Below are 12,909 nucleotides of genomic sequence, written 5' to 3' on the forward strand. Positions count from 1 at the left end.
CTAGAAGTAAAGGGAATTAGGGGTTACGGGGAGCGGGCAGGAAATTGGACATGAATTTAGATTTGAAGTTAGGATCAGATCAGCCATGATCTTATTGAATGGCGGAGCAGGCTCGAGGGGCCGATTGGCCTACTCCTGCTCCTATTTCTTATGTTCTTATGACCTCTACCACCTAGAAGGACAAGAGCAGCAGGCACATGGGAACAACACCACCTGCACGTTCCCCTCCAAGTCACACACCATCCCGACTTGGAAATATATCGCCGTTCCTTCATCGTTGCTGGGTCAAAATTCTGGAACTCCCTACCTAACAGCACTGTGGGAGAACCTTCACCACACAGACTGCAGCGGTTCAAGAAGGCGGCTCACCACCACCTTCTCAAGGGCAATTATGGATGGGCAATAAATGCTGGCCTTGCCAGCGACGCCCACATCCCATGAACGAATAAAAAAAACCTCATTTAACAAAAAGTAGTTATAAATTATAACCAATAACTTAGGTCATTCTGTATGTATTTCTGTGGATAAACAATGGTTGCAACGGGAATGTATTGTTTGTGCTAGATCATTCTCAGATACTGCACTAAATTTTTATTTGTTGTTAGTTTGGAAGCCATTATGATTTTCTTACCTTAATATCCAACGGCATCTTCAATCTCATTTTCTCAGCTGCTTGACTCAATATCTTAAACGGAGCGTAGATTTTAATAATCTGATTTTTGTCTCCGTGTTCTTTCTGTTTGTAATCATCATTCTCCATCACGTCTTTTGATTTCGCGGCCCCATCATCGTCAATCAGATCAGGATGCAGGCTGAGACCTGCCCTTTTCACTTCTCTCAGAAACTCCAATCTCTTACCGCAGTCGGGATCACTTTTTTCGTACACTAACACGTAGTCAATCATCTGGGGCTCCTCTGTCGTTCCCATTGTCGTTTTAGCACGTATAGTATTTCGGATGTAAAAACTCAATTTTACACATTCCTCCAATTAATAAGAACGCTGAGGAAGTGAACAAGCCTCATACAGAAACTGAAAGACTGATTCTTACACTAACTGAAACTGAACACGTTTTCAAATTACTCAGAAATTACAGAGGTGCTATTTCAACTAGATGCACTTTATCTGGTCTCCAATACGATGGTCAGAAGCAAACGTGCCTGAGGTCCAGTGTTGATCTCCTGGTCCAGCTGCTCCCAGGGGTGCAGCAGTATACTTACAAACACAGAACTAAAACATGTCTCTGAGGTAGATTTATTAGTTCTTGTGAACTTTGGCACAGTTGTTCGGAGTGATCGATTGCACCTCACACCTGCAGGGCATTACACAAGTTTGGATTTGTAAGGTCAGTTTATGTATGTAGCCTCTACTCCTTCATTTACATAAGTTATTTAGCTGCAGGAATTGGGCACCGTATTTCGTAATTAACCTCAATCAGAGCAGTCACAAAACTCCCTATGTGTGTTTGTTTAATTCAATATTTAGTACTGATTTTCCATTGTCAAGTTCAACGTAAATAAGAAAGACATGGGAATAAAGTACCAATGAACACGTAATGCTCACCAACATAGATGGGTTAAGAAATACGTTATCCTGCAGGTATAGTGAATTAAAAAAAACGGACAAACTGCAAATGTTGGAAATCTAAAAGAAAAACACAGCAGGTCAGTCAGCATCTGTAAAGTGAAAAGGTAGGTTTGATATTTCGAGTATGTAATTTTCTTCACAACTCAGCTATCATTGATAGTTGGAGCACAATAATCCAATTATACTGATCAGTTATAATACAAATTTGTATTTGTATGGTGACAAAAGGTGTTAGTATAAACCTAATTATCCTAATCTAGCCTATTTAATGAAAAATGTATTACATTCAACAGGACAATTAATCTCGGTAACTCCAGAATATCATTTTAAAATTAACTATATAACAATAAACATTAAACAATTTTTTTTAAATTTCCTCTAATTTTCTCCCTTTATCATTCTTCCCCTGAAGATGGTAACTTATGCTCAGTATGTTTCTAGGGGCTGCTCCAAGGCCCATTCTTGTATATGGGTGGGCTGGTTGTTCCATCATATGGGCATCATAGTTGAGGTGATCATTTCCTCTTACAATAATCTCACACACGTCTATCCAGCAGGGGTTCCTAACAATCAGGAGTGAAAACCCTGATTAGCCTTTCCTTTTTTATTAACTGGACTAGGCCTAACTATTACAGGTGTGCTTTAGGCAGGGGATGAAAGTACCTTGTAAAAAATAGCCTCATCAACTATGGATTGACATTTAGGACAAGATAAACAATGAGTATTTGAAATGCCTAACAATTTGTTTGAAAGAAATAAAATACTAGAGTAGATTTTCTGATTGGTTAATGAGTGTAAAGTGGTTACAACGGATCAGAAAAATGAGCAGACATGAGTTATGCCAAATTTCTGCCCATTTAATTTTCCAATAGGGTTTTGTACTGGCACCAAATGTGCAGGCCAGTTTGTTAATTATACCAGCGGGTAGGCAGAAAGACTATACCACCGTCTTTGTGCCCGATTTGGGCACTAATTGAAAATCACACCCTGTGGCTGCTGTTAATGCAGCAGCTGCTGGCAGCAACAGTACTATGCAAAAGTGCAGCAGCAAATAATAGTAGCAAAGACAATAGACACTGCTATATAAAAAAACAAAAGAAGTAGATGCTTTATTAAACTGTCTATCACACCTTTATGAATCAAGTTTCTGAAGGCCAGAGCAAAAAATCCCAGTAGAGTCCATTTTAAACAGACAAGCAACACTAACAAAATGAACAAGTGAAGACGACTGCTGTTTTTGGCACGAGACCAAATGACCCATAATTGTCTAAAATTAAGAATACTCTAAGCAAATTATAAAATTTTTTACTTTGCTGAATTCAGCACCTGGTGAATTGGGTGCTGGGGCCCATCAGCCAAGTTCAGTAAGGTATACTCCTGGAATGTGAGGGCACACTCAAAGTGCAATATCATTGAATCGGCCCTTATAAGTCCCTTTCCTGTGCGGTGTTTGGTCAAAGTCCTGATGTTCAGAGATGATGACATTTATTTAACTAGGGCAAGGTACTTGGAACAGATGCAGGGTTCATTTGGGATTTGATAACATACATAATAGGTACTGTCTGAACGCACATAGCTTGCTTATTAGACTCAGGAACATCATCATTATGAATATATATATTCAGGTTTATGTTTAACATAATATGTACTTGTGATCCTTGAGCAAGTGGTGTTCTGGGTGTATGACTTTAGGGATGGGAACAAGAATGCTTTTAAAAAAAAATTAGTTCATGGGATGTGGGCGTCGTTGGCAAGGCCAGCATTTATTGTCCATCTCTAATTGCCCTTGAGAAGGTGGTGGTGAGCCACCTTCTTGAACTGCTGCACCGTGTGGTGAAGGTTCTCCCACAGTGCTGTTAGGTAGGGAGTTCCAGTATTTTGACCCAGCGATGACGAAGGAACGGCGATATATTTCCAAGTCAGGATGGTGTGTGACCACATTGCTTTCCAAAAGTGCACGTCTTGTGAATTTTGGCAGTCAGCGTTGTCAAGATTTGCGTTCTATTTAAAATGTCTGGTCTTTTGTCATTATTGCAATTCCATTTTCCAGCTGTTGAGTTTTGAAAGGTTCGTTAATCCTACCTTGAGGTGACATGTTGAATTTTAAACTTACCTCAGCAAAATAATTAGCCTCAAACAGAGTAGAAGATAAGAAATAGGAGCAGGAATAGGAGCTCCTTGAGCCTGCTCCACCATTCAATAAGATCATGGCTAATCTTCTATCTCAACTCCACTTCCCTGCTTTATCCCCATATCCCAAGGACTTTCATTGCTACTAGTTGAAAACATTGTTGGTTCCATTTATTCCATGATAAAATAGGTCAGCTTTATGAAGGGGAATTGTATTTGTTATCAGATTATGAAAAATGCTGTTGGGCGTGCCACAGATAAGCCAATCTCCAATTATAAGTTAGGAAAACATAGTTTAGGGAATGTTTATTTTTATGAATGTTCCATCATTCAACTGTTTTTAAAAAAATTATCCCATCATAAAATAACAGGGAAAAACTTTTATATCCCTAATTTACAGTGGAACCTTAGTTTATACAAGTGAAGTATTCAAGACAGGTCTCTCAGGTGATTTCTCCAAATATAATGATTTCTAATATGCTTAAAAGGAATTTAAGCAATTCTTTTAGCTGAATGTAGAAGAAAATGGAGATTAAAACAAAATGGATGCCTCTGCCATGTTGAACATGTTAGAGCAGTGTGGATGAGCCACTAGTGTCACAATACAAAAAATTCCACTATTAGATAGGAGGAAACTGGCTCAGATGCACACTGAGAGAAACCATAAAGACATTACAAAAGATTTCACAGTACCAGGAATAGGCTACCCCTAGTGGAACAAAGGAAATGCTCCATTGGCTACAAGAGCAGGTCAGAGGTTGGGTATTCTGCGGCGAGTGACTCACCTCCTGACTCCCCAAAGCCTTTCCACCATCTACAAGGCACAAGTCAGGAGTGTGATGGAATACTCTCCACTTGCCTGGATGAGTGCAGCTCCAACAACATTCAAGAAGCTCGACACCATCTAGGACAAAGCAGCCCAATTGATAGATACCCCATCCACCACCCTAAACATTCACTCCCTTCATCACCGGCATACTGGTTGCAATGTGTACTATCCACAGGAAGCACTGCAGCAACTCGCCAAGGCTTCTTCGACAGCACCTCCCAAACCCGTGACCTCTACCACCTAGAAGGACAAGAGCAGCAGGTACATGGGAACACCACCACCTGCACCTTCCCCTCCAAGTCACACACCATCCCGACTTGGAAATATATCGTCGTTCCTTCATAGTCGGTGGGTCAAGATCCTGGAACTCCCTTCCTAACAGCACTGTGGGAGAACCTCCACCATACGGACTGCAGCATTTCAAGAAGGCAGCTCACCACCACCTTCTCAAGGGCAATTAGGGATGGGCAATAAATGCTGGCCTCGCCAGCGACGCCCACATCCCATGAACGAATAAAAAAATATATAAAAATCAGAATTGACCCATATTCAAAGTTATAATATATTTTGAATTACTGTTCCCGAGGAACACAGACCTTGGTGAACAAGTGCAGCTCTCAATCTATTCGCAATAAAAATAAATTAGCTCTGGGGCTCACCAGTGTTATTCTTTGTAATCTAGGGAAGAATCATTAAGCTAGTAGCATATTAAGAAGTGAAATTAAAAATATTACTCTATGCCATTACTCAAACTCCCTACTATTGTATTTTTGACAGTCTAGTGGAGCAGTACATAGGATGGCTGAGTGCGCTGCTACACAGAATCAACTTTGCAAACTACTTTATTGGGGAAATCACATAATTGGGCAAACACAAAACTTCCATCGACAAAGTAATCATTTATAAAACCTCAAAAGTAGTCAGTCAGTCAGTGGGAAAAAAAATTCAGTTCTATAATTAAATGGAACATTCTCCAACTAAAAGGGGAAAAACTAGCTAGGTACGCCCGCACTCAGTATAAATGGCACATCATACTGTGCAATTCATTGTGCTGCCCTCTGCTGAGCTAATGGGTGAATTAGAAGCAATTAGGTCAAAGACATTGGGCTCGATTTTCGAGTGAAGTAGTGGGTGCGTTGGGGTGAGGGGGCCTCCAAAAATCCCGAGCGGGTTCGGAGCCCAGCAGACTTCTGGTTCCTCACTGACGTGTCTGGGTGTGCACGCACCTCCCGACTGTGGAAGTCCCACTGGCAATTAAAGCCGGCGAGATGATAGTTAAGAGACTTATTTAGATACTTTAAGTACTTAATTTTGTCCGCATTAAACATCCTCAGCGTGTTTCCCGTGCTGTGGGAAACACTCCATGCTCTACCAGACGTGATTCAGCCAGCAGCCAATTGGACTTGAAATGCTTGTTTGACAGATGGGGGTAAAAGGTGAGTTATTACAGAAGGGCACTCAGTCCTTTCACACCAACTTTTGGCTGTGAGATCTTTGTGTTTTCACTGAAAATTCTTACTTTCCACTCACAATTCTTCTGTTCACACATATTTAACAACTTTTCGGACTCCCTCAAACTCACACCATCAGGACGGGGGGGGGGGTGCCATGGCTGCATTCACCACTACATCTGAGGACGAGCAACATCACCAGCCTCGCCAGGCACGCCGTGCACTTCTGCCACTTGCAGCTCCACAACACAGTGCTGCGCCACAGGGACCTGCACAAGAGCACAGAGGGCAACAACAGAGTGTGACATTGCAGGAGGCACTATCCTCGCCATAGGGTCTACAGACCGAGGCTCAGCTTCCTGAACCTCTGAGGAGCAGTACATACGGAGGCTCAGAGTCAGTCACCAGGTAGTCGCAGACACCTGCAGCCTCTTTCATGCCGAGCTCCTCCTGGCTTGGCCGAGCAGCATCTCCTTACCTGTCGCTGTCAAAATCACCACTGCCCTCAACTTCTTCATCTCCGGAGCAATCCAGGGTGCCACCAGGGACATCGCCAGGATATCTCAGTCGTCTGCACACAAGTGCATAAGGCAGGTCACCGAGTGTTTGTTTCGCAGGGCCTTACGGTACGTCAACTTCCCCATGGATGACCTCAGCCAGACGGAGAGGGCAGTGGGATTGCACTCTGTGGGTGACTTCTCATGGGTGCAGGGTGTAATCGATTGCACCCATATAGCAATCTGAGCACCTCCACACGAGCCAGGACTGTTCATCAACAGAAAGAGGTATCACTCCATCAACACTCAGCTCATTTGTGACCACCGCAAAAGATTCCTTCACGTGTGCACCTGATTCCCTGGTAGCTGCCACAATTCCTTCACCTTGAGGGAATCCAACATCCCGCCCCTCTCCCACGCATCGAACACCTGTAAGGGCTGGCTCCTCGGGGATAAGGGATATCCCGAGCACACATGACTCACGACACCTCTAAGCAACCCCACCACCGAACAACAGCGTAGATATAACGGCAGCCACATCGCCACCAGGTCTACAATTGATCATGCTATAGGGCTGCTCAAGATGAGATATAGGTGCCTTGATCGTTCTGGGGGAACGCTTCAATATGCACCAGACAGAGTGGGACGCATTATAGTAGTGTTTTGTGTCCTGCACAACAGAGATGGGTGCTGCTTGAGGGGGCCCCATCCACATCTACCATTGAGGAGGAGGAGGAGGAGGAACCCATGGGCAGATTAGCGGCTCACCTGAATGCACGTGAGGCCAGGGAGTCTCTGGTATGTGAACGGTTCTCCTAACATCAGAAAGTTTGAAGAGTCCAGTCCTCATACCACCTGGCAAGAGCAGCACACACACCAGGTTGCCCACCCCTCCCTGCACAAAACAGTCCTTCAACTACACATACACACACTGTAAAGTGACCCAATGGGAGGCATCAAGTGTCGCCATTCATGGTGAAGCTCATGAAAGGGCCCTATCACAAAAAAGTCAAGAATGGGCAAGACGTGGCAGTAGTGGTGAGAATCATAACATTTAGTTTCACTTTAACAAAAAGCAAATAAAAGTGAAAAAATGACAGTCTGTCAAACATCCTTGTACATATCCTTCGTACTCACAAAACCTTCGCCTTTCTCTTACGACTAATTCTACATGGTGCATCCCTGTGGCTGCAGAAGAGGTAGTGGCAGGTTGCTGCCCCTGCTACCAGTTTCTGCTCGTGCTCACATCTGTGTGGTGACTCACCAGGTGCCAATCCAACTAACTGAGTAATAGGACCCACCGAGGTGTGAGTATCTGCGCTGGTGGACGGCTCACTGAGATGTGACGGTGCACCCTCAAAGGCCGGCAGGTCCTCTGAGGAATCGCCCTCTGCCATCACTGCGGTCGCTGAAGGCCCTGTAAGAGAACAGAAAGCAATATTAAGCATCATCACAGATGTGTCATGTTGCGATGAGCATACTGAGCTATTGAACATGGCGAGGCATGTTAACATCAATTCATATTGTGTGTGATGAATGTTAACGTTGTGTCACCCGACGGACAGGCATTCGAGGGTGCGGCTCAGCTCCAGCGCCTCCTGCTCGGTGTCTGTGAGGATCAGTATTTGTGCAAGCCCCCGCTCTATTCCTCGCCCTCTTGTGTGTATTTTGTGCTCTCTCCTCCTATAAGGGGAGAAAGAACAGACGTGTGAGTGAGTGATGGTGAAGAGGCCAACCACTGATTGCATTGCTTTGGGTGAGGCTGACCGTGAAAGAGATGCATCAGAGGGCGAGTATGAGACCGAGCCGTCACATTGGATGAGGATTGGTTGAGTGGTAGGGTGACTAATGGGGAGGTGAGGAAGTGTAGGTAAGTTGAGGATGAGCCCTAAGTGGGTGTGAGGAGTGATGTGATAGAGAAATGTTGGCAGTGCAGAATGAGTTGGGGGGGGCGGGGTGTGCTGCAGTGATGTGCAGCACAGAACGTAGGAGAATCAATAGGTGTACTAAAGTCATCCAAAGTGAAGTAATTGAAGCGCTTCCTGCACTGGACCCAGGTGTGGGAGATGTTGCTGCTGCTGTTGGTGACCTCCTCCGCCACCTCAAGCCAGGCCTTCTTGGTGGCAGAGGCAGGCCACTTCCTCCTATCCGCCGGGTAAAACACATCCCTCCTCCTCCTCACTCCATCCAGTAGCACCTGGAATAAAGCATTGTTAAACCTTGCAGCAGCCTTGCCCCATTGTGGTCTGTGGGTGTTTGCTCCAGCAAAAGCCTTTGGCGCAATGGCCCTTTAAATAGAGCTCCTCCAGCTGACAGCCTGAGATGCGAGTGCGCAGCCCGCTCGCTGCGCAGCTTTCGGACGGCAAACCCGGAAACCACATTAAGTGGCACCAATTAAATTGCGACCGCGTGGGAAACGGATGTTTTTTTTATTGGTTGGGATACCCATACGCCCATTCACCACTCCGCTGCTATCCCACCTCCATTTTAATATCGGGGCCCTGGAGGTTAATGGAAAGGAGAATTGGCCAGTCCACTAGCGCTTGTTTTGCGCTCCCTGCTGAAATTGAATTTCAGCCCCTCGTAACAGAAACTTAGCTGCAATCTGGGATGGTGTGGAAAATAAACATATAAATTATAATATTTTAAAATTGGGTAGAATAGGTAAAAAGAGAGGAGGTGTGGCAATATTGGTGAAGGGCAGAATGCATATTGTAGAAGGGATTATATTGGACAACCCCCCCCCCCCTCAAAAACAGGCACTGGGAGCGCAGTGCGCAATTAACCAGGGGGGGGTGTGAGGTGTGTGCGCGGGGCAGGGGCAGGGGTATGCACATGGCCCTCCAGACATATGCTTTTGAGGCAGTGGGAGGCAATAGCAGACAAGGTCAATATGCCAGGAGCATAGCACCATGAACATGGATGCAGTGCAGGAAGAAATGCAACGATTTGGCATGAGTGGTCAAGGTGAGTGAGTTAGAGTTGCATATCCCACCAACTGCACCACTAGCCTCATCCACTACTCCACGCACGATACCCCCCATCACTCAACTACCAACAAACTCTTCCAATCAGATGTTTCATCTCGTTACCACTGTTACAAGGCACACACCCACAACTCACAGGTCACGCACACCAGCAGTTATTCAACCATGACAGCCACATCACTCAAACATCAACACACATCCTGCTTTCTTGCAAGATGAGTGTCCTGCAGGAGAAGGTGGTTCATAACAGAAAGCAGCAAGTGGCATTGACTCCATGGAACATGAATCTGCTGTACTCTCAGGATGACAGCATTCCTGTCGCACCAGTGCCCACGCTGTTACCCGTCAGCTAGCCAGCACACTCCTTATAGAGTACTGAAACTTTATTATGGGAGCAGGAGTAGGCCATTTAGTCCTGAGCCTGTTCTGCCATTTAATGAGATCAAGGCTGATCTGTGCCTTAACTCTATACCTGCCTTAGTCCCATATCCCTTAAATACCTTGGTTGACAAAAATCTATCAAGCTCAGATTTAAAATTAATTGAACTAGCATCAACCACCATTTGTGGAAGAGAGTTCCAAACTTCTACCACCCTTTGCATGTAGAAGCGTTTCCTAACTTCACTCCTGAAAGTCCTGGCTCTAATTTTTAGAGCCTGACCTAGCATTCAAGTAAAGGAGACCGCCAAAAACCAGGTACAAATGCATCAGCAGCCAGAAACAATAATCCAGCAACTAACTTGTAACTCTTGCATGATCCCTTTAAATAGCCCTGTTTTTTTTTTGGTGGGGGGGGGGGGGGGGGGGGTGGTGGTGCAGTGTCCTCTATGCCATTCAAGACCTGTTCGACTGAGGTTCAGGCCGTGCATTAGCTGGAGCATGGCATTCTAAAATAGCAGTAGTCCCTTTAAAATCAGCATTGCACATTGATTTACGTTGTAATCTTGCTACTCTACATGCTGCTGGCGTTCATTAGGTGCATGTGCAGAACCACCTATACCAAGATGGCATCCTATGCACGTCACATTGGAAGTGTGTTCATCTTGGATGCCATTTTAGGGGCTTAGGTGTCTACTTAGTGCCTACAGAACAGGTGCTACATGTCCCATTTTAGGCCCTGACACAAGAGGTTCAGAGTCAACATTTTAGAAAGATGATATGAGGTGGAAAGAGAAATTGGCACACAGGACCAGAGATTGACAGTAGGATTTTTTAAAAAAGATTGCAAAAAAAGTGCAGAACATTATATACCATTAAAGAATGGAGACTACTTAAAAAGAGTGTTAGGATGCCATAGAGAAAGGTTAGATGAAAACTAAAATTAATGAAGGAATGCTTATGTGGCCTGTAGGTATGATGATGATTAAAAGAGAAAATAAAGAACTAGCTTGAGATGGTTAAAGAAACCAAAAAGAGGGAGTATGAGGAGAAATTTCCAAAAAGTATATTTTTTTTAAATAACAGTAAGGTATACTACAAATAGACCAGTAAAAATAATTGTTAAATGGAGGTGGGACATTGAAACAAGGAATGAGGGTTAGTAGAGGATAAACAGAAATTGGCAGGGATACTTAAGTACTTTGCATTAGTGTTTACAAAAAAGAAAAAAAGATATGGGGAAGGAGGTAAATCCTGTAATGGTTAAAAGGGAGTTGTGAAATATTATAATAAATGAAAGTATTAGATTAAGAAAGAACTTGCATTTATATAGTGCCTTTCATAACCTCCGAATGTTCCAAAGTGTTTCTCAACCAACGAAGTACCTTTAAATTGTAGTCACTGTTATAATGCAGGAAAATGCAGCAGCAAATATGTGCACAGCAAGATCACACAAACAGCAATACTGTAAATGACTAGATAATCTATTAGTGATGTTGGTTTAGGGATAAAGATTGGCTAGGACACTGAACAAACTCACCTGTTCTTTGAATAGTGCCATGGGTTCTTTTACATCGATGTAAGAGCAGACAGTCTTGATTTAACATCTCAATGAAAGATGCCAACTTTCATTATAAGTGCAAGTTCTCTTTTTGTCTAACACAGCACTCCCTTAGTATTGCACTGAAGTGTCAGGCTAGATATGTGCTCTGGAGTGGGACTTGAACTTAACATTCTGACTGTTACCATCAATAATCTGGATGATAGCAGCAGGAGTTGGTGGGGGGGGGGGAGGGAGGGGAATGGGAGAAGAGAAAGAGAAAAAAAAGAGACTATGCAAATTTGCACATGATACAAAGAAACATGCTGGTGTAAGGACCTTAGATGAGAAATATAGATTGCAGGCAGATAGAGATATGATGGAATGGGCCCATATCTGGTTGATGTCTCATAATAGATAAATGTGGCGTTTTGCACTTGTAGAGGCAAGCATCTGTACACCACATAGGGTTGCATTCTCAAGTCTGCTGAGTGGAAGGTCTGGGATTATTTTGAATGAGTATTGCTATGTAACCAGGAACACGTGTTCCTCCCAGCTCCACATTAGAGTCATGTAAAAACTAAAGATACTTACCTGTTCTTTGGCAGCCTCCAGTGGTCCCTTTTAGGACTGCTGGGTGAGCTGTTGTAGACCCAGAAACAGAGTGCAGCACAGCTCCACCCAGTTTCTACTGAACGTGGGAGCGGAGTCGTAAAACGGGAGTTCCAAGTAGCAGTACATCATTGCAAACTAGGAATAAATTACAGTGTCCAGTATAATGCTGTCCTATAACACAAGACGTTTACTCTGGAGTTATTGCAGCTTCTAGACCAAGGCTTATTTGTTACTCTAACCTGCCTACCAGTTCTTGTTAATTTACTTCTATTCTCCCCGTTCTTTTCTCTAGGATTCCCTATAGCATGCTCTTGATGGAGAGGGCAGATAGGCAAGCTATTCTAGATCTCCACAAATATTAACTAACCAGATATTAGGAGATTCCATGCAATGACTGACCCTGCAATTTTTCTCGTTAATCTTCAACAGGAGCTGCTTTCTTATTATGCCAGTTAAAAATCAGGAACTACCAGCCCATGGTGAATTGTGAATACTAATTTGCATTCTACCACCCTGTGACACTATTTCCAATGTGCAGTGCCACCCTCTTACCAAGTTTCAGTTCTTGATTGGATGGACATGTGGAATTGTACATTTCACTTTGAGGTGATTGGAGTTTCACAAACATGGCTCCTGTTACCCAATTATAGAATAAGCTTTAACCACCCACTGAGAAATACACCAGGAAGCAGATTTTTTTTTTAAAAAAAGGTAGAAGTGAGAATCAAAAAAGGCACTGAAGAAAATGCCAATGTCTAATTTTAAACACATATGCAAGCTGTATTTTAATAATTAATGCAAAATAAATATTTGTTGAACAACTTTGCTATTGGTTCCAAATAGCTGAAAGCAACAACTGCAACTTTTGGAAAATCATTTACATTTTTTGATGGGTTT

General features: G+C 43.6%; 1 protein-coding gene across 1 annotated transcript in view; it reads right to left on the bottom strand.

Annotated features, from left to right (window-relative positions):
• Positions 1-999, bottom strand: part of LOC137323173 (anoctamin-7-like) — a 50,172-nt gene extending 49,173 nt beyond the window's left edge. The window contains exon 1 of the mRNA XM_067986682.1: positions 632-999. Coding sequence (XP_067842783.1) covers positions 632-928 — 297 coding nt within the window. The 5' untranslated portion in view covers positions 929-999. The remainder of the gene's footprint in view (positions 1-631) is intronic.
• Between the last annotated feature and the right edge of the window lie 11,910 nt (positions 1,000-12,909).

This window comes from Heptranchias perlo, chromosome 6, assembly GCF_035084215.1.
Source record: "Heptranchias perlo isolate sHepPer1 chromosome 6, sHepPer1.hap1, whole genome shotgun sequence".
Classification (NCBI taxonomy): domain Eukaryota; kingdom Metazoa; phylum Chordata; class Chondrichthyes; order Hexanchiformes; family Hexanchidae; genus Heptranchias; species Heptranchias perlo.